General features: G+C 38.9%; 1 protein-coding gene across 4 annotated transcripts in view; it reads left to right on the forward strand.

The window, feature by feature from the left end:
* ASXL2 (ASXL transcriptional regulator 2) overlaps positions 1 to 10947 on the forward strand; it is a 161841-nt gene extending 150894 nt beyond the window's left edge. For all 4 annotated transcript variants that reach the window (XM_070573097.1, XM_070573099.1, XM_070573098.1 and 1 more), the window contains one exon: positions 111 to 10947. In XM_070573097.1, the coding sequence (XP_070429198.1) occupies positions 111 to 2564 (2454 nt within the window). In that variant the 3' untranslated portion in view covers positions 2565 to 10947. The remainder of the gene's footprint in view (positions 1 to 110) is intronic.
* Positions 10948 to 25268: the final 14321 nt, after the last annotated feature.

A 25268-nucleotide genomic window follows, 5' to 3' on the forward strand; every position in this document is an offset into this window, starting at 1 on the left:
CAGGTTTTGTAGCATTCACCCTACTCTAAAAATGTAAGTGTTAATGAAGTTTTGTTATTGTTATAAATGAAAGCTAATTCTCTTTTGCCCCCTCATCTCATTTCTTTCAGATCCCAGTCTCCAGAATCTCCCCCATGCCGTTTCCTACATCGCAGGTCTCTCCCAGGGCTCGTTTTCCAGTCTCCATCACTAGTCCTAACAGAACAGGAGCCAGAACTCTTGCAGACATCAAAGCAAAAGCCCAGCTGGTCAAAGCACAGAGGGCAGCAGCTGCCGCTGCAGCTGCCGCTGCTGCAGCCGCCTCAGTTGGAGGGACCATTCCAGGACCTGGCCCAGGGGGTGGACAAGGTCCAGGAGAGGGTGGTGAAAGGAAAACTGCTAGAGGAGGGAGTCCAAACTCAGAAAGAGTCAGTGAAACTGGAAAGGGCCCCACACTGGAACTGGCAGGAACTGGAAGCAGGGGAGGTACGAGAGAGCTTTTACCCTCTGGTCCAGACACTCAGCCCCAATCTGAGACCAAGACCCCAGGCCAGGCACAGCCTCATAGTGTCTCTGGAGCACAACTACAGCAAACCCCCTCAGTGCCTCCAATATCTGCCATCAGTGGAGCATGCACAAGTGTCCCATCACCAGCCCACACTAATGCACCCCCACCAGCTTTAGTGAAATTGAATAATGAAAAACTGAATCCCTCCAGGGCAGCAGCCACCATGGCCTCTCTAAGCCACCCACCGTGGCCCAGTAATTGCTGGCAAGAGAAAGCACCTTCTACTCCAGCAGATCCTGCTCATTTTACTGCTGATGGCACAGCTGAGCCCAAAGCAGCTTCTAGTAAGAATCCACCAAACCCTTCAGCCTCAGCAGAGACAAATGCTAGTGCTTCAGTGGATATGACTCCCTCCCCTTTAACATCTTTATTAACAACAGCCACTTTAGAAAAGCTTCCTGTACCCCAGGTCAGTGTAACTGTAGCACCTACCGGATCAGCTCTATCCTTGAGCACTTTGCCAGCAGCTTCTAGCCTTAAAACTCCAGGAATTTCTTCAAATATGAATGGACCCATTTCAAGGCCAAGTTCTAGTATCCCTGCTAATAATCCTCTGGTCACTCAGCTGCTCCAGGGCAAAGATGTTCCCATGGAGCAAATTCTGCCTAAACCTCTCACCAAAGTTGAAATGAAAACTGTTCCACTGACTACAAAAGAGGAAAAGGGGATAGGAGCACTCACAGGCACCAACATAACAGAAAATAGCACCAGAGAGGAAGGTAACGAGAGGCAGTCTCATCCAGCTATACAGCAGCTGGGGAAAACCTTGCAGAGTAAGCAGCTCCCCCAGGTTCCAAGGCCCCTTCAGCTCTTTTCAGGTAAGGATCTGAGGGAGTCTAGCATTGACACACACGCATACCGAGAAGGACTAAGTAAAGCAACCCAAGAGCAGATCCTTCAGACTCTCATCCAAAGGGTTCAGAGGCAAAACGTTTCCTCGTTTGCGCAGCCCTCTCAGTTCAACTTCACTCACTCAGGTTTCCAGTTAGAAGACCTCTCCATAAGCCAGAGGTTCATGCTGGGTTTTGCTGGCAGAAGGACATCAAAGCCTGCAATGGCAGGTCACTACTTACTTAACATTTCCACCTATGGCCGGGGTTCAGAGAGCTTTAGGAGGACCCATTCTGTAAACCCTGAAGACCGTTTTTGTCTAAGTAGCCCCACTGAGGCCTTGAAAATGGGATATACAGACTGTAAAAATGCAACAGGAGATAGTAGCAGCAGCAAAGAAGAAGATACTGATGAGGAAAGTACTGGTGATGAGCAAGAATCTATCATGGTGAAGGAGGAGCCCCAGGCTGCCCAGAGTTCTGGCAAGTGTGAAGCAAGTTCAGGACCCCACAGTAGAGAAAACCTATCCACCAATGATTGTTTAGCTAAAAAGAACGTGAAGGCAGAGACACCAGTGCATGAGCAAACCACTTTAAGCAAGGAGAATTACCTCTTCCCCAGAGGCCAAATGTTTGATGAAAAGACCCTAGCCAGAGATTTTATTCAGGCAGCACAGAAGCAAATGGCTCATGCAGTAAGAGGTAAGACAATGCGTAGCAGCCCTGAGCTTTTCAATTCTACTGCTCTTCCTCTACCTACAGACAGTCCCACACATCAGCCTCTCCTCCTTCCACCACTGCAAACCCCAAAGCTGTATGGAAGCCCCACACAGATCGGGCCAAGCTACAGAGGCATGATCAATGTCTCCACCTCATCTGACACGGACCATAACTCTGCTGTACCGGGGATGCCTGACTGTAGCCAGGTATCTAGTAACATAGGTGATGTCATGTCCTTTTCAGTGACTGTCACTACCATCCCTGCTAGCCAAGCTATGAATCCCAGTAGCCACGGCCAGACCATTCCTGTTCAGGCCTTCCCTGAAGAAAACAGCATAGATAACACACCTTCGAAATGTTACTGCCGTTTGAAAGCTATGATCATGTGCAAGGGGTGTGGAGCTTTCTGCCACGATGATTGCATTGGCCCCTCTAAACTGTGTGTCTCTTGCCTTGTCGTTCGGTAAATGAGACTAGAAAGAGAACACTGTAAAGGAGGCAGGAAGGGAAGGGTTGACAAGATGTGTTTTTTGCGTCCTTTTGGAATCACAGAAATAAACAAGTAGGTTTCAGTTGTCTTAAGAGACAAATGTTACTTAATCAGGAATATAGAGTACAGATCTTACATTTTAGAGGAAGAGCACCTTGTATAGTAAGTCTAAGTCAAGCAAGACTTTGTGAATTTGTGACAAGTTTGCACTTACAAAATCATGTAAATATGTCACATTTTGTTTTAACATTATTTTTCCAAGTGTTTAGGTAATAATGTATTACTTTGAATTCAGATTTGTGTCCTATTTGACGTGACTCTGAGAAAAGTTTAATGCCGTGCATGGTGAAAGGAAGCTGTCTCCCTTCTGTCCTTTCCTAAGAGGCTAGGAAAAGGAAGGAGCGAAGGAATGGTCTGGAGAAATGACCATTCATGCTGATTATGTCTTGACAGTCTGACTTCAGGCTTTACATAGATCCTTCAGCCTTTGCAGGATTTGAATTCAGGGTTTACTCAGTCCCTTTACCTTAGATGGAACCTTCTTAAGTTCAAATTTTTGATAAGGTATTAATTTCACAAGTAGTATTTCAGACTCTGAAAACTGTCTTGGTTCTTGGCTTCCATAAACCAGTACTCTTGCCAAGCACTCTGCTTGCAGTTTGGGGATTCCTGCTGTTCCCTCATCCACTCCCCTGCGCTGAGTCAGTGAACGTGGTCCGCGAAGAGTACCCTCTCTGGGCCCTGTGTTAGCATAGCCTGTGCAGGGCAGCAGTGCCAGCAATAATGTCCAAGTACTTAGTCGTTCATGGGAGCTTACAGACAGGTTTGAAATACTAGTATAAAGTTAACAGAAAAGTATTAGTGATGGGGTGATTTGAATCAAGTGTTTTCTTGGGCAGGGGGCAGGGGTAAAGGTGCAGAAACTGTTAAACTGAACGTAAAGAACCTTGGGAAATGATTGTAACACTAGAAACAAGGTAGCCTCTCTTTTTTCTCTTTTCTCCCAACCTGTTACCTAATGTTCTATAGTCAACTGTTGCTGCAGGTAGAAAAGCTTATTCATGGCACATGTGCCCATTCTGGCAAACCTGTTTTGACTTCCCAGGCATCTGAGGAATATGGAGTAGTTTATTACATATTACTTTGAACACACACGTATGCACACACAGTAAAAGACACTTCTGTTATAGAAAATATGTCCCCCATTTTGGATTACTACTGTCTATGCACTAGAAATTTCTAATGTAAAGTGTCTTCAAGTGAATGGCTAAGAGAACATCTAGAAAGGAAGAGAGATTAGCTCCAAAGTTTCGTCGTCGTTGTTTGCTTTTGTTAATTCTTTTTTGTCTCCTTTTTTGTTGTATTTTTAATCCTCTCTTTAGTGACTGAAGGACTTGTGAGTACATATATTTAGGTCATGGTTAAAGGACATTAAAATAAATCTACAATTTACCAGAATTTGGTATTAAAAAATCGGGTTTTGTCAATGTGCATCATTTGCATATTGATTTCAAGTTTCCTAATTTCAAGTGTATAAAGTAAAAATATTGCTGCAACCTGGTACAGTCGTCATTGTACTTAATATTCAGGATGTGATATTTACAACATGCAGGACAGTGTAAATTTAAGTCACATTCCAGATTAGGATAAAGTAGGCAGTAATAATCTTCGCTTTACCCCCATTCTGTTACCCTTTCCTCCCCACCCTACCCTCTGCATTAAACACTTAATACTTTTAAACCCCATAAGAAGCTTATTACTTCACTGTTTTTCATTTTTCGTGTCTGGTTTTTTATGTGGCCCAAGGCAAATACAGGATTAATATCTGTGTTCTAGTTTCAGCCAAGACAATAGGATGTCCTTCTAACTGCCCTTTTTCTTCTAGCACGCACATAGCTAAGAGTGTTGAAAGCTGCATGGATCCAGGGATGAGGAATAGGAAGAACCAGTAGGAAACAGAAACCGTGGTTCTGTTCCCAAGCTTTCAGTACCCTGGGTAATCTAAGGAGGAGTTAAAAAGACCAATTGCTGGTTAAAACTCTCCATGCCCAGCTTCTTCACTCCCCACTTTGGTGGCAGGGCTGAGGGCTTGTCTGCGTGCTGGAAGTGGTTGAGTGGTTCAGAACTGAGCCCATGCTAGACATTAATTACCAGTTTGGATTGATCAAAGTGATTTTTCTTCTTCGCACCTTTCCTGTCGTAGAAAGTCTCTCCTCCATGGTTCCCTTAATCTGAGGGTGGACAGACTAACCAGGAAAGGAAGAAAGGCATCAGGGATTTTCAAATTCATTTAGAGAGCAAACCATATTGTGCCTCTTCATCTTGACACAGGCTCTTGCAGATAGATTCTGAGCATTACTATACACCAGATTCTCTTAACAAATAATACCCAGCTAATAAAATATTTGCATTTATGAATACCCCTAAAACAGAAGTTGTCAACTAGGTATACTGCCTCAATCTTGACCAAATAAGAGAATAGTTAGATTTTCTTAGGTTGGTAGTAAATTGACTACAATCCATTTATCAGTTTGTTTCAAAACAATGGTTATAAGTAGAAAGTCATCTAAGCTGAACAGGAAAAAAAAAATTAGTCTGGCTCTTTTGCAGATGGAGCAATAGAAACAAGAAAATCTCTAAATTATTAGAGTATGTACTCCAGTACCTTTAAAGCAGTTTTTATCTTAGGTTTTCAGATACTTTACCTTTCAATTCAATCTGAAATGTTTCTAGTAAGTGCTAAGCTTATTTTTATGGTATTAAATTGCACTATTTCCAGTGACCAGTGAGGCGTTGTGCCTGATGCTTCTGCCTCCAAGGGATGCTTCTTGAGCCTTCAGACCCTTCCACTGCAGGGCACCTTGGGGAGCTCACATTAACAATATATCATCTCAGTCTTACTTATGAATGTTCTAAGTTGTCTAGTAGAGAAGGCTCTCTTGAGTCTTAAAGAATTTTAATTAAAATTCTCCATCCAATTAGAAAATAAAGCCAAATAACCTGGAGTTGTTTGCCCTACTTCTATTCCTTAACCCCTGTGCTCAAGATACTGAAGCCATCTGTGGTGTTCTATGTGATGTTCTTAAGAGTAAGATCTGGCAAATGGGAAATTTTTCTTGGGGGAGGGGAAGCATACTTGCATGAGCTGGAAAGGCACACAGATGTAGATGTTGTAGGAATTATCTCAGATTTAAATAGCCAAAGGAAGACCTCGATGCCTTCCAGGTGAAGGAGTAAATTTATACATAATAATGACCTGACATTTACCATCCTAATTGCTTATTATTGCCTTTCTCCACCTTAGAGTCCTTAAAGAACTCTTGGGTGAAATGATTTGTTATAATGAGGAGGTCTTCTCTGGTCACTACATCGCATTTATTGCTAGAACTCACTGTTCATGAGCAGTACCAGGATTGTTTTCTCTGTGACCTAGAGGTTTCGCTTCACAGCAAGGAGGGAAAAGTCTTCCCGTTGCATTACAACAACGCTAAGTAAAAAACTTGGCCAAGGGTAGTTTTCAGCTCAATTTATAGAATAGTCCAAAGAGACTCCAAGAAACATGATGATAGGCAGGGATCTTTCCTACCGTGTTTCAATACCTACATACCTATTGAAAGAGAACAATAGGTGAAACATTTCCTAAAGTTGAAGTAAGAGCTTCATAGATTCTTGGTTACTTTATTTTTTTTAATGCTTTACATTTGATACAACTATTAAAGATCAATTTTAAAAATAGCTTTCCAGTAATATATTTTAAGTAATATATATTTTAATATCTATGTAAAAATTGACAATGGAAGACTTTTAATTTCTCGTATATGGTATCTTTAATGTAGGACCTCACTGTTAAGGCACAAATTACTTCAAAGGAAGTTACTCTAGAGACACTCGGATTATTTCCAAAAAATGCAATAAGGGGAATAGCTTTGGAGTTTATTTTTTATTTTGAAAGAAAATTGACTTATTTGCCACAAGCTATTTTTTTTTTCCTTCTGGCTATAAGGTTTGTACAGACTGGTTTGGTAAATGATAAACTTTTGTGTCTTTTGCCTTTTTAAAGGAATTGTTAACATTGGAATTGAGGGTATGTACAGAGAAGTTGGTGTCAACACCATTTAAAAAGTCATATTTTTTCACAAATATAGAAAATCATTTTACATAAGAATTTTAAGTATTTGCAATAAATATATGTATATAGATTGTATGTATTCATATATTCTTATTTTTCATTTTATTATTAAGTAAAAGATAATTAAAGTGAAAATAAAAACCTTGGAGTTTTTGGTGAATTTTGAGGTCTGACATATGTTTGAGAGTGGTGTGGGTGAGGGTCCTCAGTTGTTGCCTTATACTGTTATTGGAAGATTAACACATTGTATAGAAAAGAGTAAAATGAGGCATTTGGTAATACATCAGGGTAGTGTATTTCTTTCAGAACTCTAGTAAATGTTAAATTCTCCTAATCTGCTCATCTCTAGGTTTTCACTCTTGAACTGTTGTCTCCTAACCACCTAATGTTACTGGGAAAGTAAGGAAGAAAAAACCATGGTACATTCTTTATTTTAATGTGCCCATTGTTTGCTTCTAAAACAAAGAATGGTAAGAAAATATCTCAGGGGAAAAGATAGGTTTTCCTTTCTCCACAGTGGTTAATAATTCATTAGCAAACACTCACTGCCACCACCTTCCAGGCTGTAGAGGTATGTGAAGAAATGGTCTCATGAAGATAACAGAAAACTTTTTCTGTTTCCCAGTTCTCTGAGAAGTGAGTTTCATTGCCAGTTTTATGTCCTTCCTGACTGATCTGGAGAGGTGAGCTAGCAGAACTTGAATTTTGATCTCTGTAGGGCCAGGAAATGAGGACAAAGCCAGATGTTAGGAGAGGTTGTCCACGGTCCCATACCTAGAGACAATCTGGATTCCTGCTGTCCAAGAGAAGTAATTTTGTGCTTGTAAATATTTGGTGTTAGGGTATGATTGAGGAAGAAAAATGACACCTAGATAGTCTTTGGAAATAAAGGATATATAGCCCATTCTTTAAAAATGAAAAATGTATGGATTTATTAATGACCTGAAAGAAAATAAGGTCAGAATTTCAAGAATGTCTTAATGACCCATGAAACTGACTTTAATTCTAGTTCACTAGTTTCCCCCATAATTGCCCAGTTATGGTTATTTTCACTGATTAAAATAGCATATTTTGGAATTAGTAGGGATACATAGAATGCTTTTTGAAAGACATTATTTTTCAAAAATTGAAATTTCAAACATCAGGGTTGCCCAAAGACATTGGAGATAGTTTAGCCATCCAAGAGAACAGCACCCTGAATTGTTGCTGAAAGTACGCTGTTTCCAGAGGAAATTTCTTAAGTCTCAGGGAACTTCTGCATCCTCCTAATTCCCATATCTATAGATAGGAATGAAGGTGAAATACTTAAATGTGCGTGAAGCAGTCCATGAATGACCACTCACAAAGACACACGCATTTCTAGTACATATTTATCATTATTTAAATGGGTCTCCTACCTCACTGGAAATAAAATTCATATTCAGGTAATGACAGTGGAGCCTAAAGGTGTTGGAGATGGTCTGCAGTTGAGTGAGAAAGAGCAATGTACCAGAACACAAACAGCTTCAACTTGGATCCCCAACTTTCATTTATTCTCATTGCAGAGTCTTAGAAACCTGTGTTCACCGCTTTTGACACTATGGGACCACAAATAGTCTTCAGCAATCAGAGATTTTGCATAAGATTTCTAGCTGTTTCTGTGTATAAATCATGTTATTCACTACAAATAGTTATTGAGTACCTACCATGTGCTAAGCACTGTGCTAAAGTTCTGGTTATGCAAGGGTAAACAAAAGCAGCCATGCACATTGTAAAAGGTCTTCCTAAAGTAGTAACCATACCGCAGGTGTCTAGTTCAGGGCTCAAGGAGTAATATATGCTACATATTTCCCAAGACGTGGAAGTTTAAGAGTAAATGAGTTTTGAAACAGAAGCGCTTGAGATACACAGTGGCGAGACATGAAGAAAGAAAGGCATTACCCCTAGATGAAACAATGTGGAAGTGAGGAGCCTTGTTAATAAAATTTACCTTTTTTGAGAACTATCATTGGAAGATCTAAGTTGTCAATAGAAATTTCAGGAAATCTTTTAGTAAAAATCTGAATGGAAGAGAAAGAATCCGACGCAATCCCTTTTGATTCATTCTGCTCCTTATGTCAGTAAAGTTGCTTTATCTTATGGTCAACTAATCCTTTCAGATAACACTTGGGTAAATAATGCAGCTTTCCTGTCACTGTTCAAACCCAAAAGAAACTTAAAGGGAATAAAAAAACAACTTGATTTTCATCTTATAGTCTTGTGAGAAGGAAGTGTATCTAAAGAGATGTTGCTTCCCTGTTTTTTCTTCATAATGCATACAGTTAGTATTCTGTTTTATTCTAATATTCTAGTAATAGAATTGGCTTTTTTTTCTCTAAGTCACAGAACTTGAATTAAAAGAGGCTTCAGCAAGACCCTAGCCTTTTTTAGTGGCCTAAATCCTAGTTCTTTTAAGACTTTCTGGTAGAAAGGTTTTAAAAAGATAAGTCATTGTATTTTGTCAGTGCTTACTCTGGAATTTTCTTTAAAGTTTATCTTTAACCTGGATTATTGGATTTGCAACTTGAATTCTATATGGCAAACTACCCATGTTCACTGTTTAGTCAAAGAGCTATTAGGTGTATTCCACTATGTGGTGAAGTCTCAGCTCTGTCCAGGCAGTAGGAGAGTGGATATCCTGTATTTTCCTAATGCTTGGTAACCTTAAACAGAAGGTTGGGTTTCTTTCCTAGAGACTGTATAAACTGAGGAGTGTCTGTACTTGATGTAGCTCTCAGTCTGAACCTGAAAAGACAATCCCTAGAACGATTTCGTTAGCGTGAAGGGAGAGACTGAACCTGGAAGAGAGACCAGAGGTGAACAGCTGTGAAGGTGAGCTGTGGCTAGATAGTGGGCCCTCCTGAAGAGTAACTTCAAACTCAATTTTCCTGGTTCTTCAGGCTCGAAAGAAGCTAAAGGAAATTTCAAACCATATCCTGATTTTCGTCTTGACTGCAAAACCTAGAGAATGCCTAGGGGAGAAGAAAGGTAAACCCAATATTGGATTTAAAGTAAATTTAAGTAGAGTTTGAATTATTACTCTTTTACTGAATTTTTTATTTTTTAGCTTTTGGGTTCACATAACAATGTTGAATTGTCATGAGTGTATCATGAAATTTGATTTGAGACATCTTGGGCTAAATGATGGTTTTCTATTGACTATCTAGTGCCAACTTTTGCTGCTGATCAGGTTTTAGGGTTGTGCATCTGTATTTTTGTTAAGTGACCCAAACATTGACTCATAAATGCTATTAAACCAACTTGAGTTAATGCTTAATTTTATTAACTTTAATCATAGGTGGTCTTTTTTAAATATTTAAAATTCAGATTAGCCCAATAAAAAAGCAATGCACTAAATGTTGTCAACATATCTCAAGATGCTTTAGAACTATTATTTAACACATAGCCTATGTCCTTCCTCTGGAAAGTGGTACATAAAATTTTACATCTCTTGGGTAAGTTCTTTGCAAAAACTAGCGTCTAATGTTTTCTGATACCTAGAGCTTGGCAGCGATGGAGTTGGGCTTTGACCCTAAGTCAGTAATTCTTCTCATTTTAGGTTTTCAGGCAATAGCAACTTGAAAACTTCAGTGGTGGTCCCAGCTGAACCATATGTAATCACTTTACATGAAGTTTAAATTAATGAAACTCTTCCAGAGTCTCAAATTTGGTTTCCCCTTTCTTGCATAAGAGGATAGGTTCTGAGCTGGGTAGGACCTGATAATGTGTTCTCTGATGATAAATTACTGATTGAAGGGCAAGTTTGTTCTTAGGGAATTTGCAAAATTTCTAGAATCCGTGAATGATCTAGAGTACATGACAAATGAAACTCTAAAAATTAAAAACTTTTCTCTTAACTATAAGTGCTATGACCTATTTTTTAAACCCCATCTTAATTCTGTGACTCATTGCATCTCCCCTTAAGACTTTCACCAGCACCGAGAGAAATCAGAATGGAAGAAATGGCCTTAGGTTGGTGGAGTTCATTTTAAAATCTTTGTGCACATAGGCCTTAGCACTTTGACAGATAAAACTCTGCCTTTTAGCTCCTTCTCACTGTCGTCTTTATTCTCACTTTTAGATTGTTCTTTTTATTGGTCGTATAAAACTACCTTCTTCAGAATTGAATGTATAATAATGTTTCTGCACATGGACAAAGTGTATTTTACCTTGAGTCATTTTATGTTGAATAAAGACATACAGTTTTACTCTAGCGACTGTGCCCTTTCTTTTCCAAAGAAACCAGACACCTTATTAAATGACTTACCTGCTTGTTGCCCATTCCCCTGTGGCTGATTGCACAGTTGTCCCTGAGTCCTGGCTAAATGTGTGTACTACAGAGTGCGCCAGTCTCTTCAGGCAACACTCGAAGAGGGTTAAAGAACTCAAGATGAGCCAGAGAGTGTATGTATTTCAAAAGTAAAAAGGAAACCCATACTACAAAGCTACAGTAATCAAAACAGTTTGGTAATGGCATAAAGACAGGCATACAGAGCAGCAGAATAAAATAGCCCAGAAATAAACCCTTGCATGTATGGTCAAATGATTTTTGACAAGGGTGCCAAGGCCAGTCAATGAGGAAAGGGCAGTCTTTTCAATAAATGCTGTTAGGAAAACTTGATGTTCACATGCAAGAGAGTGAAATTGGATCCTTCCCCTACACCATATACAAAAATTAACTCAAAATGGATCAGAGACAAAGAGCTGAAAATAGAAAGCTCAGAAAATGAGGAATGGGTCCAATAATGATTTCTTGAATATAATGCCAAAAGCATAGGCAACAAAAGAAAAAATAGATAATATGGGTTTCATTAAAAATTTAAAACTTGTGCATCAAAGGATATTATCAACAGTGAAAAGGCAACCCACAGAATGGGAGAAAATGTTTGCAAATAATATATCTGATAAAAATCAATATTCAGAATATATAGGGAACTCCTACAACTCAGCAACAAAACAACCAATTAAAAAATGAGTACAAGAGGGATGGCTGGGTTGCATAGTGGTTAAGTTCACACACTCCACTTCAGCAGCCTGGGGTTCACAAGTTTGGATCCCAGTGCAGACCTAGCACTGCTCCTCAAGCCATGCTGTGGCAGCATCCCACATAAAGTAGAGGAAGATTGGCACAGATGTTAGCTCAGCAACAATCTTACTCAAGCAAAAAGAAGAAGATTGGCAGCAGATGTTAGCTCAGGGCCAATCTTCCTCACACACACAAAAAAAAGAATAAAGGACTTGGATAGACATTTCTCCCAAGAAGATACATACAGATAGCCAATAAGTACATGAAAAGATGCTTGGTATCACAAATCACAGGAAATGCAAATCAAAACCACAATGAGAGCCAGCTCTGGTGGCCTAGTGGTTAAAGTTTGGCGCTCTGCTTCAGCAGCCAGGGTTTGGTTCCTGGGCACGAACCACACTTCTCATCTGTCGGTAGACATACTGCAGCGGCAGTTCACATAGAAGAACTAGAAGGACTTAGAACTAGAATATATAACTATGTACTGGGGCTTTGGGGAGAAAGAAAGAGTAAGATTGGCAACAGATGTTAGCTCCGGGCAAATCTTTCCAAGCAAAAAAACCAAGAAAAAACCAACCACCACAATGAGATACACTTCACACTCATTAGGATAACTACTAGCAAAAAACAAGAAAATAACAGTGTTGGCAAGGATGTGAGAGAAATTGGAACCCTTGTGCATTGCTGGTGGAAACGTAAAATGGTGCGCCTGCTGTGGAAAACAGTATGGTTGTTCTTAGAAATACCATGTGATCCAGCAATTCCACTTCTGGATATGTACCAAAAAGAAATGAAAGCAGGGACTCAAACAGGCATTTGTACACCAATGTTCATAGTAACATTATTCACAACAGCTAAAAGGTAAAACAATGCAAATGTCCATCAACAGATGAATGGATAAACAAAATGTATATGTATACAATGGAATATTATTCAGCCTTAAAAAGGAGTGAAATTGGCACATGCTACAACGTGGATGGACCTTGAAGACATTATGTGAAGTGAAATAAGCCAGATACGAAAGAATAAATATTGTATGATTCCATTTACACAAGTTACCTAGAGTAGTCAAATTCATGGAGACAAAGTAGAATGGTGGTTGCCAGGCACTGGGGATAGCGAGAAATGGGGAGTTTGTGTTTCAAGTTCTGGAGATGGATGTTAGTGATGGTTGCACAACAACGTGAATGTACTTAATGCTACAGAACAGTACACTTAAAAATGGTAAATTTTATGTATATCTTACCACAATTTAAAAAAAGGAAACTCAAAGTGGATATAGAAATAAAACTTATGTGACATTTTCTTTTCTGAGCAACCTGAGAAGGTTAATTTAAAAGTGGTTTTTGTTAAAGGAAATAAAGAACTTAGGATCCACCAGTGTAGTTAAGAAAAACTGCAGCACTAGAGAAACCAGTTATGATGTTAAGAAGAAGCCACCTGTCTTTGAAAGAAGCAAAGCTCTTGGAGACCACTCCAGCAAGGACTCAGAAACGTGTCCTTGGACCTAAGAAATGACAACTGAGAATGGAAACAAATTCAACATCTTAGTACAGCTAGGAATCCAGACTGTAGCATCACAGCTGAAGATTACCAGGATATCAGGAATTGATGTCAGCAAGGAGCAAGCACCTTTTAAAAATAAGCAAAACCATTAACCATCCTCCTCCCACATGTTAAGCAATTCTAGTGAAGAGTAGAGTTCTTGTGGTGGACATCTTTGCTAATCTGAGAGGCAAAAAGATACTTCATTTTTAAATTTGCATTTAAAAAAATTTTAGCAACATCAAACACATCTTTATATGAACTATTTCTGTTTCTTTGTGAATTGTCTCATCAGAATTTTTGTCACATTTTCTGTTGGAGTGTTCCATTTTTTTCTTAATGACTTATAAGTGTTCATCATATAATAAGGATATTAATATCTTGCAATGTGTGTTACACTTATTTTTCCTAATTTTTCATGTCCCCCGTTTTTGTTTCTAGTCTGTTTTGCCATACAGAAACTTTTAAATTTTCTGTGACTGAACATTTTCCTTTAAGATTTTTGTTCTCATAATATACTTAACAAACCCTTATACATTGCTTATAGAATCATTTAATCCCCCCTTTTCCCTCTAGTTCTTCTATGGTTTACGGGTTTTTTTCATTTTTAGCAGTTCTATTAAAGTAGGATGGATATATAACAAACTGTACATATTTAAAGCATACAGTGTGATACGATTTGACATGTTTTACCACCACATTCAAGGTAATGAACACGTCTATCACCTCTAAAGTCTCTGTCTTTCTTCGTAGTCCCACCATCTCTCTTAGCCCTTCCTGACATCATCCAGGCAACCACCAATCTTTCTGTCACTGTAAATTAGTTTGCATTTTCTAGAATTTTATACAAATGAAATAACACATTATGTACTTTTTATTGCCTTGCTTATTTCACTCAGCACAATTACTTTGATATTCATCTGTGTTGTCATGTGTATGAATAGTTCATTCCTGTTCATTGCTGAGTAGTATTCCATTGTGTGGATATACCACAGTTTGTTTATCCATTCACCTATCAATGGACATTTGAATTGTTTCTAGTCTTTGACTATTACAAATAAAGCTACTATAAACACTTAGGTACAAGTCTTTGTATGGACATATGTTTTTATTTCTTTTGGGAAAATGCCTAGGAGTAGAATGACTGGATAATATAGTAGGTATATGTTTAGCTTTTTAAGAAACTGCAAAACTATTCCCCAAAGTGATTGTAGTATTTTACCTTTCCACCAACAGTATGAGAAATCTGGTTCCTGCACACACTCATCAACATTTCAGTCAGTGTTTTACATTTCAGCCATTTTTAGTGGGTGTGTAGTGGTATCTCCCTAATGACTGATGTTGCTGAACGTCTTCCTATGTGCTTGTTTGTTATTCATATCTGTTTTTTATGAAGTGCCAGTTCAAATCTGTTTCCCATTTTTCAAATGTTTTTATTATTATTAAATGTTGAGAGTTCTTTATATATTCTGATCCCAGTACTTAATAAAATATATGCTTTGCAAATATTTTCTCCTAGTCTGTGTGGTTTGTCTTTTCATTTTTTAAACTGTCTTTTGAAAAACAGATGTTTTAAAATTTTGATGAAATTTATCAACTTCTTCTTTTATGAGTTTTACTTTTGGTGTCATTTCTAAAAAATTTTTACTTAACCCAAGGTCACAAAGATTTTCTACTATTTTTCTTCAAGAACTTTATGGTTTAGGTTTTACATTTAGGTCTAAGGATCCATTTTGAGTTAATTTTTGTATATGGTGAGAGGTACAGATCCAAGTTTTTTTCTTTCCCTATTGATATCCAATTTTTCCATCACATTAAATGACACACTGAATGACTTCTATACATCTATTGAAAATCAATTGTCCATATACGTAGGAGTCTACTTCTACACTCTTGCATTTCATTGATCTATTTGTGTATCTTTGCACCAGTACTACATTGTCTTAATTACTGTAGCTTTATAAATATTTTACAATCAAGTAGTGTTAGTCCTCCAGCTTTGTTCTTCATTTTCAAAGTTGGTTAAGCTATTTAATTAGTTTATTTATTTTAAAGATTGGCACCTAAGCTAACATCTGTTGCCAATCTTTTTCTTCTTCTCCCTAAAGCCCCCTGGTACATAGTTGTATATTCTAGTTGTAGGTCCTTCTAGTTGTGGCATGTGGGATGCTGCCTCAGCATGGCCTGATGAGCGGTGCCATGTCTACACCCAGGATCTGAACCAGTGGAACCCTGGGCCTCCAAAGTGGAGTGCACGAACTTTGGTTAAGCTATTTTAGATCTTTTGATTACTATATGAACTGTAGAATCTGTTGTCAAGTTTTATAAAAACAGGATTTTGATTGGGATTGTGTTTAAGGAATACAGCAATTGGGAGAGAATTGAGATGTTACTATTTTGCCATTGATCCATCTTTCCATTTATCTACATATTCTTTAATTTCTCTCCGCAATGTCTTGTAGGTTTCAGTGAATAGATCTTTCACATCTTTTGTCAGATTTAACCCTACATTTAAATTCTTTTAACAATATTGTGATAATTTTTAAAAATTTCAATTTTATAATTCAACACAATTTCTAAGTGTTAATTGATGGATATAAACATTCAATTTATATTTTTATACTGATTTTGCTAAAATCACTCGCTAAACTCACTTATTAGTTTTGGTGGCTTCTTTGTACATTGCGTTGGATTTTCTATATAGATGACAGTGTTATCTCCAAAGACAGAAAGTTTTACTCTGGATGCTTTTATTTTTTTCCCCTGCACTGGCTAGAACCTCTAGTACAACGTCAAATAGAAGTGGTGAGAGCGGACATCCTTGTTCCTAGTTTCACCGAGAAAGCATTTAGTATTTCATATTAAGTATGGTGTTAACTAAAGCTTTTTCCTAGACGCCTTTCATCAAGCTGAGGAAGTTCCCTGCTATTACTTGCTGAGAGTTGGAAGGTTTTGTTTTGTTTTGTTTTTTTAATCAGGAATGGATGTTGGATTTTATCAAAAGCTTTTTCTGCATCTATTAATTTGATATGGTTTTCTTTTTCAGTTTGTTAATATGATGAATTGCATTGATTGACTTCAGAATATTAAACCAGCTTTGGAGTCATTGATTTTCTCTATTGATTTTCTGTTTTCTATTTCATTGATTTCCACTTTGATACTTATTACTATGTTTCATTTGTTTTGCTTATTTTAGGTTTAATTTGTTCTTCTTTGTCTAATATCTTAATATGGAGGCTGATGTCACTAATTTGAGGACTTTATTCTTTTCTGATATAATTGTTTAGTACTATAAATTCTCCTTAAGTACTGCTTTAGTAATATCTCAGCAATTCTGATATGTTGTTGTTTCATTTCTCTTCAGTTCAAAATACTTTCTAATTTCGATTTTGATTTCTTCTTTGACTTGTGTATTTAGAGGCGTGTTATCTAGTATTTGAATAGTTTTCAGAAATCTTTCTCTTATAGGTTTCTATTTTCATTCCATTATAGTTAGAGAACATACTTTGTGTGACTTGAATCCTTCTCAATGTATTAAGATATGTTTTATAGCCCATAATATTCTGTGTGCTTTTGAAAAGAAAAATGTGTATTCTGCTGCTGCTGGGGTAGTGTGCCATAAATGTCAGTGAGGTCAAGTTGGTTGACAAAAGTTGTTTGTTTCTCCCATATTTTTACTGATTTTTCTGTCTAATTTCTCTATCAATTACTGAGCATAGAATATTGAAATCTTCCATTACAATGGTAGAGTTGTCTCTCCTTGCAATTCTATCAGTTTTTAACTCATGCTTTTTTTTAGTAGACTTTGTAGAGCAGTTTTAGGTTCACAGAAAAATTGAAGGGAAAGTACAGAGAGTTAACATAGACCTTCCGCCCCCATATATTCACAACCTCCCTCCTATCAACATCCCACACCAGAGTGGTATATATGTTAAAATCAAGGAGTCTACTTTGACACATCATTATCACCCAAAGTCCATAGTTTGCATTAGTGTTGTACATTCTGTGGGTTTTGAGAAATGTATAATGACATGTATCCACCATTATAGTATCACACAGAATGGTTTCACTGCCCTAAAAATCCTCTGTGCTCCAACCTATTCATCTCTCCCTCCCCATTACCCCTGGCAACCACTGAGCTTTGTATTGTCTCCATTGTTTTGCCTTTTCCAGAATGTCATGTAGTTGGAATCATATAGTATGTAAACCTTTTCAGATTGGCTTCTTTCAGAAATATGCATTTAAGTTTCTGCATGTCTTTTCATAGCTTGATAGCTCATTTTATTTTTAGTGCTGAATAATAGTCTATTGTATGGACATACCACAGTTTATCTTATTCATTCACCTGCTGAAGGACATCTTGGTTGCTTTCAAGTTTTACAATCGTAAATAAAGCTGCTATAAACATCAGTGTGCAGGACTTTTTTGTGGACATAAATGTTCACCCCATTTGGGTAAACAGCAAGGAGCATGATTGCTAGATTGCATGGTAAGAGTATGTTTAGTTTTGTAGAAGCTGCCAAATGGCTGTGCCATTGTGCGTTCTCTCAGCAAGGCATGCGAGTTCCTTTTGCTCTACATCTCTGCCAGCATTTGGTGGTATCAGTGTTTTTGGATTTTGGCCATTCTAATAGATGTGTGGTGGTATCTTACTGTTGTTTTAATTTGCATTTCCCTAAGGACGCATGCTTTCATATGCTTATTTGCCATCTGTATATCTTCTTTGGTGAGGTGTCTGTTAATTTCTTTGCCCACTTTTTAATCAAGTTGTTCATTTTCTTTTGCTAAGTTAAGAGTTCTTTGTATATTTGGATAACAATCCTTTACCAGATATGTCTTTTGCAAACATTTTCTCCTAGTTTGTGGCTTCTCTTCTCATTCTCTTGAGAGTGTCTTTCACAGAACAGAAGTTTTTAATTTTAATAAAGTCCAGCTAATCAATTATTTCTCTCATGAATTATGCCTTTTGTGTTGTATCTAAAAAGTTGTCACCATACCCAGTCATCTAGATTGTCTCCTATGTTATTTTCTAGAAGTTTTATAGTTTTGTATTTTACATTTATGCCTATGATTCACTTTAAATCTTGATCCTTGAGTACCTGTCATTTTAGTATCTGTGATAAAATGGGCATTTACATATAAAACACTTCTGCATTCTGAAGTATAGTAGTTATTTTGAGGAAAAGCATTTGTATAGTTATTTGAGTGATGAGCTGAAAGCTGCTTTTTTCATGTTTAAGAAATGAGTGAAAGCAGTCAAAAGTTAAAAAAAAAATAAAGAAAAACCTTTTAGGAGTACGACTGACAAACTCTTGTTATTCAGATTTTGGAGTAACCAAAATGAACCATTTCTTGAAACCATTTCTTGAAAACATTTCTTGAAAATGAACAAAATGAGCCTGTCACTTAAGAGAAACAATTGACAGTATTTGTTGACAAAGATAAAATTTGAACTTTCTAGTAAAAGAATTTTGGAAAATGTATATCTGCCACCATAAGCTTGACAGCCTCCCTACACTTCAAGACTTCTGAAAAATTAAAAATACTAAGATAGATATAAATAGATAGACAGACATAGATATATTTGATATTGTATAGTGAAATGTGAATGTGTCAACATTTAGAACATCTGCATAACATGGTGAACCAATATTTTCCAAATAACAATGATGTTACAAAATCACTAATGGGTAAAAGACCCATCCAAAGTGCAGAATAGGTCAATGAATTTTAGTGTAACAGAGAACAAAAAGTTTACTGATAAATGTGGTTTTAGATTCTATATTGCAACGAACCTTACCAAACTACCACTTGTTGAATTTTGCTGTGGTATCAAAGAGGGACACCACAGTTATTTGAAGTCTATTAAAACACTCCTCTTACCAACTACCCATCTGCGTGAGGCTGGATTTCTCCACATCCTTCAACCACAACAATATTTCATAACAGATTTACTGCAGGATCAGATATAAGAATCCAGCTTTCTATTAAGCTTGATGTTAGAGAGATTTGCAAAAAATATTAAACAATGCCATTCTTCTCACTACATTTAAAATTTCTTGGAAAATATTTTTTTTTAAAGATTTTATTTTTTTCCTTTTTCTCCCCAAAGCCCCCTGGTACATAGTTATATATTCTTTGTTGTGGGTCCTTCTAGTTGTGGCATGTGGGATGCCACCTCAGTATGGTTTGATGAGCAGTGCCATGTCTGTGCCAAGGATTCGAACCAACGAAACACTGGGCTGCCTGCTGCGGAACGCGCGAACTTAACCACTTGGCCGCGAAGCCAGCCCCTTGGAAAATATTTTTCATAAAAATATTTGTTAATATCAATGAGTTTGTTTTTGAAGTAAATATCTTAAACATTTCTCAATTTTAATTTCTAATAGAGTAAATCTCTGTAGCTATATATACTATAGCTCTTTGGGGTCCTCAATAATTTGTGAGTGTCAAGGGATCTTGAGACCAAAGAATTTGAAAACCGCACCCTAGAGAACAGGCTCAGTAGGTACTTGGTCTGCCTTCTAGAAACCAAAAAGTTTGAGAACCCCATTCCATACCACTCTTGATTATATGGTGTCTGATGAGGCTGACGCCAGGCCCACCCACCTTAGGCACCTCCCTCAGCCATTGCTGCTCTACCAATCCAAAGTCAAAGTCTGTCTGAAAGACGTAATCAGTGGGAAAGGATGAACTAATGAGAAGGGAAAGTACATTATTAGTCAATAACTATGGATTACAGGTGTTAATTGGGTTGAAGAAAAAGTTGAGAACACTGAGACCAGGGTGTGGAACAGTAAGTCCCCGGATATGTTGTAACCGGAGTTTCATGATGAGGTGAGTTGGAGAAAAAACTCCCATAGATTTCGATCTTCTTTTTCAGTTCTGCACAGTAGCTGTTCAGTAAGTATATTGAATTAACTAAACTTCTTCATTTGCAATTTTAAAATTCTTTTACTTTTGAGAGGTGGGGAAATAGGACAAACAGAAAACAAGAAGGAGAAGGAAGTTTGTAAAAAATCCTATCAGAAAGAGGGAGGAGTTCATTAAATAGTCTAATTTCAAATTAAATAATTTGATGTCAAAGTATATTAAAACTATTAAATTCAAAAAAGTGTGCCGCTGAGGAATAAACAAAGGCTTATCAATATTATGTACTCTTTAGTGTACTTCAGAATGAAAAGCATGCTCTTCCAAACATCACCTCTCCTCAATTTATTTGCAAATACGTATAGACAATTAAATAGGCAATGTATCTCTTCTGTTTGCTGAATCAATACTTCCCGATTTTAATATTTTAATTGTAGATAGTAATTTTAGCAATCAAATATTTACTGAGCATTAACCATGAGCTTGAGGATTGGGAAATGGTGGCCCCGAGAGGAGGAAGGGAGAAAAGATGATGACAAACTTAGTTCATAAATATGATAGAGCCTCACATGTCAAGATTAAGTGGGCACTGGCCCTCTGTAGAGGGGGAAATCTGGGCACTTCTATTATTTATGGCAACATAGCTGTATTTGTATTATGTATCTACAATCCATAAAATGCTTTACAAAACTTACCACATTTCATCCTCATCACTCTTCTGCAAGATTATCGTGCTTCTTTAACGTATAAAAATCTGAGGCTCAGAGGGCATCAAGAGTCCTCAGTCACACAGCTAGGCAGTGGCAGAGTTAGGAGTGGAACCCCATTTCCTGAATCCCGGACACGGCTGCACCACCGCTCTCTTCTGAGGAGGCAAGCGCATGCTCTGCCGTGCCTAGGGCCAGCCTGCTTGATTCTGTTCCCCTTCTGGCAGTACCACCTACCAGGGAGGAATCCCAGGCTTCTCCAGGGAGAAGAAAGCTCTGCAATTAGACTAAATATAGTCTGGGAGAGGCTGCATCTCATTTGGACTAATTATCCTGTCACCCATCAGGAGAACAAAGAGTGAAGGATTTTCAGGCTTCATCATTTCCATTCCTCTCACCAGCTTGGGCCTCCATGTAATTGGCCTGACCTGCCGGCCTGGAGACAAATGCTAGCAGAGCAGACAGGCTGGCTGACGGAGGAATGTCTGGGCTGCCGAGGAAGCCCATGGCGATGACGATACTGCTTGAATCTCTAGCACAAGGACTCTATTTAGAACTGGAGGGAGATGGGCCTGGTGAGAGATCCCTCAGTCATAGAAATGCCCAGATGAGAGACAGAGAACAAGGAGAGGCCTTCAGTGAACAATAAGGCCTGACAGTCAGTTGCGCAATATCCTGAGAACCCATTTTGGAAAGCCCTCCTTGTTCTTCCATCTAACAAACGCTTACTGAGCACAGGCTGCGCGCAAGGCATGTGGGGAGTTTATTAAATATCATGCTATAAGGAAACCAGAAGAAACTCTTACTGAATCCCTAAGAGTTGAATTCACACCCAAAGTTAGAGAAATTCAAGAGAAAGAAAGGTAATTTGGTCGACATGTGCTTGTTACCAGTAAGTCTCGGGGTAAAGAAGCATCTCATTATCGAAGGCCGATATGTCAGGGGCAAATTTTAGCAGAGAAATACCATCTCAGGAAGTTTTTATTAAATTCTTGTTTATATTAGGGTGTGCTATCCAAGACTTGGCATCAGCCAGTAACAAAGTTTTTAAAGTGAAGAAGGATGCTTAGCAGAACACAAAATCCTGTGAACCATGAGGATTGTAAACGACTCTGATTAATTTGTTACTTTCCGTTGTGGAGGACTCTGTGAAAGAGGCACAGCGTGCGCAGGTGGCCTTAAACAAATTGTTATATCAAAGAACCTATAATAGCGCATCTAACATCTGCAGCAAGTTCCAAGTAAAATACTGCACTGGAAAAATGGTTTGCACCTTTCAGGTCAGATGCCTGCACATTTTAAAATCAAATCTCGTTTCTAAGAAAAGGTATGTAGCTCGTTCAGCCAATGGGACGTGAAATACAGAGTTCAAAGGGTTCATGTCATAGTTTGAATCATCAACCCGGGGACATGATTCATACATCCTGTGTCTGGTACTAACTAATGGATATTCGCGCTTCATCAGCAACAACAGTACGTAGTTACTAATAATCCACCATGATGAGGTGAATGGCAGTGACAAAATTGTCTTGAATTTCACATACACATCCTAGTTTCCCCTCAGAGGGGCATGCTGCTTCAACGAAGGATTCTGCTTCAGAACCCAGCTATGAGACAGGAGCTCCCACCTCTACCCAGAGGCTGGAAGAGAGAGAAGTAGGCTAGAATCCTAGGCAATGCTTCTGGGAAGCAGTGTAGAAGGCAAAGAAGTAAGTTGAAGTGGGCAACCAGGGCTCTTGAAGCCAAGAAAGTTAAGACTGGCTGTTTGTACTCTTCCTGTGCTTGTCAGCCTCCCACTCCTTTCCCTCTCTCCCTCCCTCTCCTTCTGCCTTCATTTTATTTTTCACCACTTCTCTTCATCCTCTACTTTGTCCAAAATTTTATTGCTTTGCTGTAAGATCTGAGAAAACCAGCAGATCAAAAACCAGTCACTTTGGGCTGCCCTAAAGACCAAATTGGATTAATTATGCCCAAGGAACCTTTTAAAACACTTTAAAAGAAAGGAAGAAAACCAAATGAACTGAAAACTTGGGTTCAGAGGCCTTGAGATAATTTGGCTCATTTGCATATCTCAGTAGGGTTTTCAAAGGGTAGAAAAGACAGAGTCTTTTCCAGGAGCTTTCTGTTTGAAAACTTATTTCTGTAAGAGAATCAGTCAAACATAACACTCACTAAATGCAGTTATAGGGCTGAATGCTCTGAAAACAGACTCCCGGGTGAATTCTCCCTGCCCCTGAGAGGAACGTGTTTCAGGACTAGAAGCTGGAAGCACCCCTGTGTTCTCCGCGTCTAACACAGGCGAGTGTCATAGAGCACAGAACACAAGGGCCAGTTTTTCTAAGACTTGTGAGGATGAAATGTGTTTCTCTCCCTTTGCAGCCAAAAATAACTGATTGTGGACTAAACAGGTTGCCTGTAGACCACGGTTTCTCAGAGTTGGCGTATTGAAATTTTGAGCCAGGTGAGTCTGTGTTGTAGGGCTGTCCTGAGCACTGTAGGATGTTTAACAGCATCTCTGGCCTCTACCCATTAGATGCCTGTGGCATGTCCCCAGCCCCCCAGGTTATGACAACAAAAAAATGTCTCCAGACATTGCCAAATATCCCCTGGGCAACAAAACTGACCCCCGTTGGCAACTACTCCTTTAGAAAAGAGATGGAATACTCTGCTCCAAAATATACATGTAAAATCTTAAGTGTTTGAAGGTGTTTGGGGAAAGATGATGTCTTAGATAAAATATGATGATAGCTTAACCTTCATAGCTTCCAGGGCACTGTTCTAAGCTGTTATTTCTTTTAAACTATTAGCTTAACAAGGGCAGGCACAACATGTGTCTTATTTACTGCCATTGTCCTAGGACGTAGTATAGTGCCCAAATGCTTAATAAACATTTGTGAACTTAATTCACCGTTTAGTGAGCAAATACTACATGCCAAGCACTATGACCACATTCATGTATGAACCCTAATCCTCACAGCAACACAAATAGGATAGGCATTAAACTCTTCAATAAAGCAAATTCAGATACCACGTAATTGTTATTTGCCTCCCAGTTTCTGTCCTTCCCTCAGCCTCTGTTTGAAAATGGGATGGGCTAACGTTCTTACCACCTGGAGTGGGGAGGGCTGCACCTCCCTCTGGGGAAGTGGGGAGGCAGAGAGCGAGCCCCTGTGTCCTCCCTATTCTTCCAGCCAAGTTTCCCTGGATCCAAAAGCACAATGGGTGCCAGGTAACCAGGGGATTCCTGGCATTATTGCTGCTCTCCCGGGAATTTTAACCAGTTGCGGGACCCATGCTTGTTCCCATCAATATTTAAACCAGAGTATATGATACCCAGGTGGCACCAAACCCCAACTGACACTGGAAAGGATTTGACTCACGTGGACAGAACCCTGGCAATCCAAGTCATTTCACTAACCTCTCAAAAATGCACCCTTGCATTTTACAAGGTGGACCTCTTTTTGTCCCATCCATCACGTTATGGTGGGGTTTTACTGGATCATCTCTATGGTACAAATGAGGAAACTGAGGCCTTAAGAGTTTTCGCGACTTGTTAAATCACAAAGCTGCTTTGAGGTAATCCAAGATTCGAGCCATGCAAGGTTGGGCTGACCCCATACTCTGCCAGGCAGTACCAACCAGTGCACACACAGTCTTCCAGGGCAGAGCTGGTGATTGCCATTACTGCATGCCATGCGTTACAATCCCTGAACGGTTTGGGATGGTGGGGGGTCGTATTCTCTATTGTGTGGGCTCAGGAGGGGCGGAAGAGCAGGACCTGGTTTGGAGCCAACAGCCTCTAAGCTATGGCAAGCTGGAGTGCAGCAGGCATACCAGGATGAAGAGCAGGCAGGACTGGACTGGCCTGGTAAGAACAGGCAGAGGCAAAAAATGCAGCATCTATTGCAGAATTAAACAAGGTGAGGCAGAACCCAGATCAGGAGCCCGTGCACCTCTGCTGTGGTAGACAGGACCACTGAGTGGGTCACTGCCTCCCAGAGGCCTGAGCGGGATGGCTGGTATCAGTAAGCTGGGAGTCTTGGCAGCCTGCCATGCTGGGAAGCGTGCATGTTAAATTACACAGGTATACAAAGGTTTGAGAGGAAGAAAGCTAGCTGGGTACAGGAGTAAGCTAGTGTTCCTCACACATATCTTTTTTTAGAGTTCTCTCATTCTTTAAAAAATGCTATGCTTTGGGCAGTTATATGTCACCAGTCTGGTTGTTGGCATGTGTCAGTCAGTGGTGCCAGACAGTACAGACCAGGAGTCCAACTGGCTGGAGACGCCGAACACATAACCATTTCTAGCAGGTGGTTGAAGCCAAGATGCTTTAATTCAGGGAAGAGACACAGGGCTCAGTCACTCCGTCTTCCTTATGCCTGTAGG

The sequence above is a fragment of the Equus przewalskii genome, chromosome 14 (assembly GCF_037783145.1).
Source record: "Equus przewalskii isolate Varuska chromosome 14, EquPr2, whole genome shotgun sequence".
In the NCBI taxonomy this organism is placed as follows: domain Eukaryota; kingdom Metazoa; phylum Chordata; class Mammalia; order Perissodactyla; family Equidae; genus Equus; species Equus przewalskii.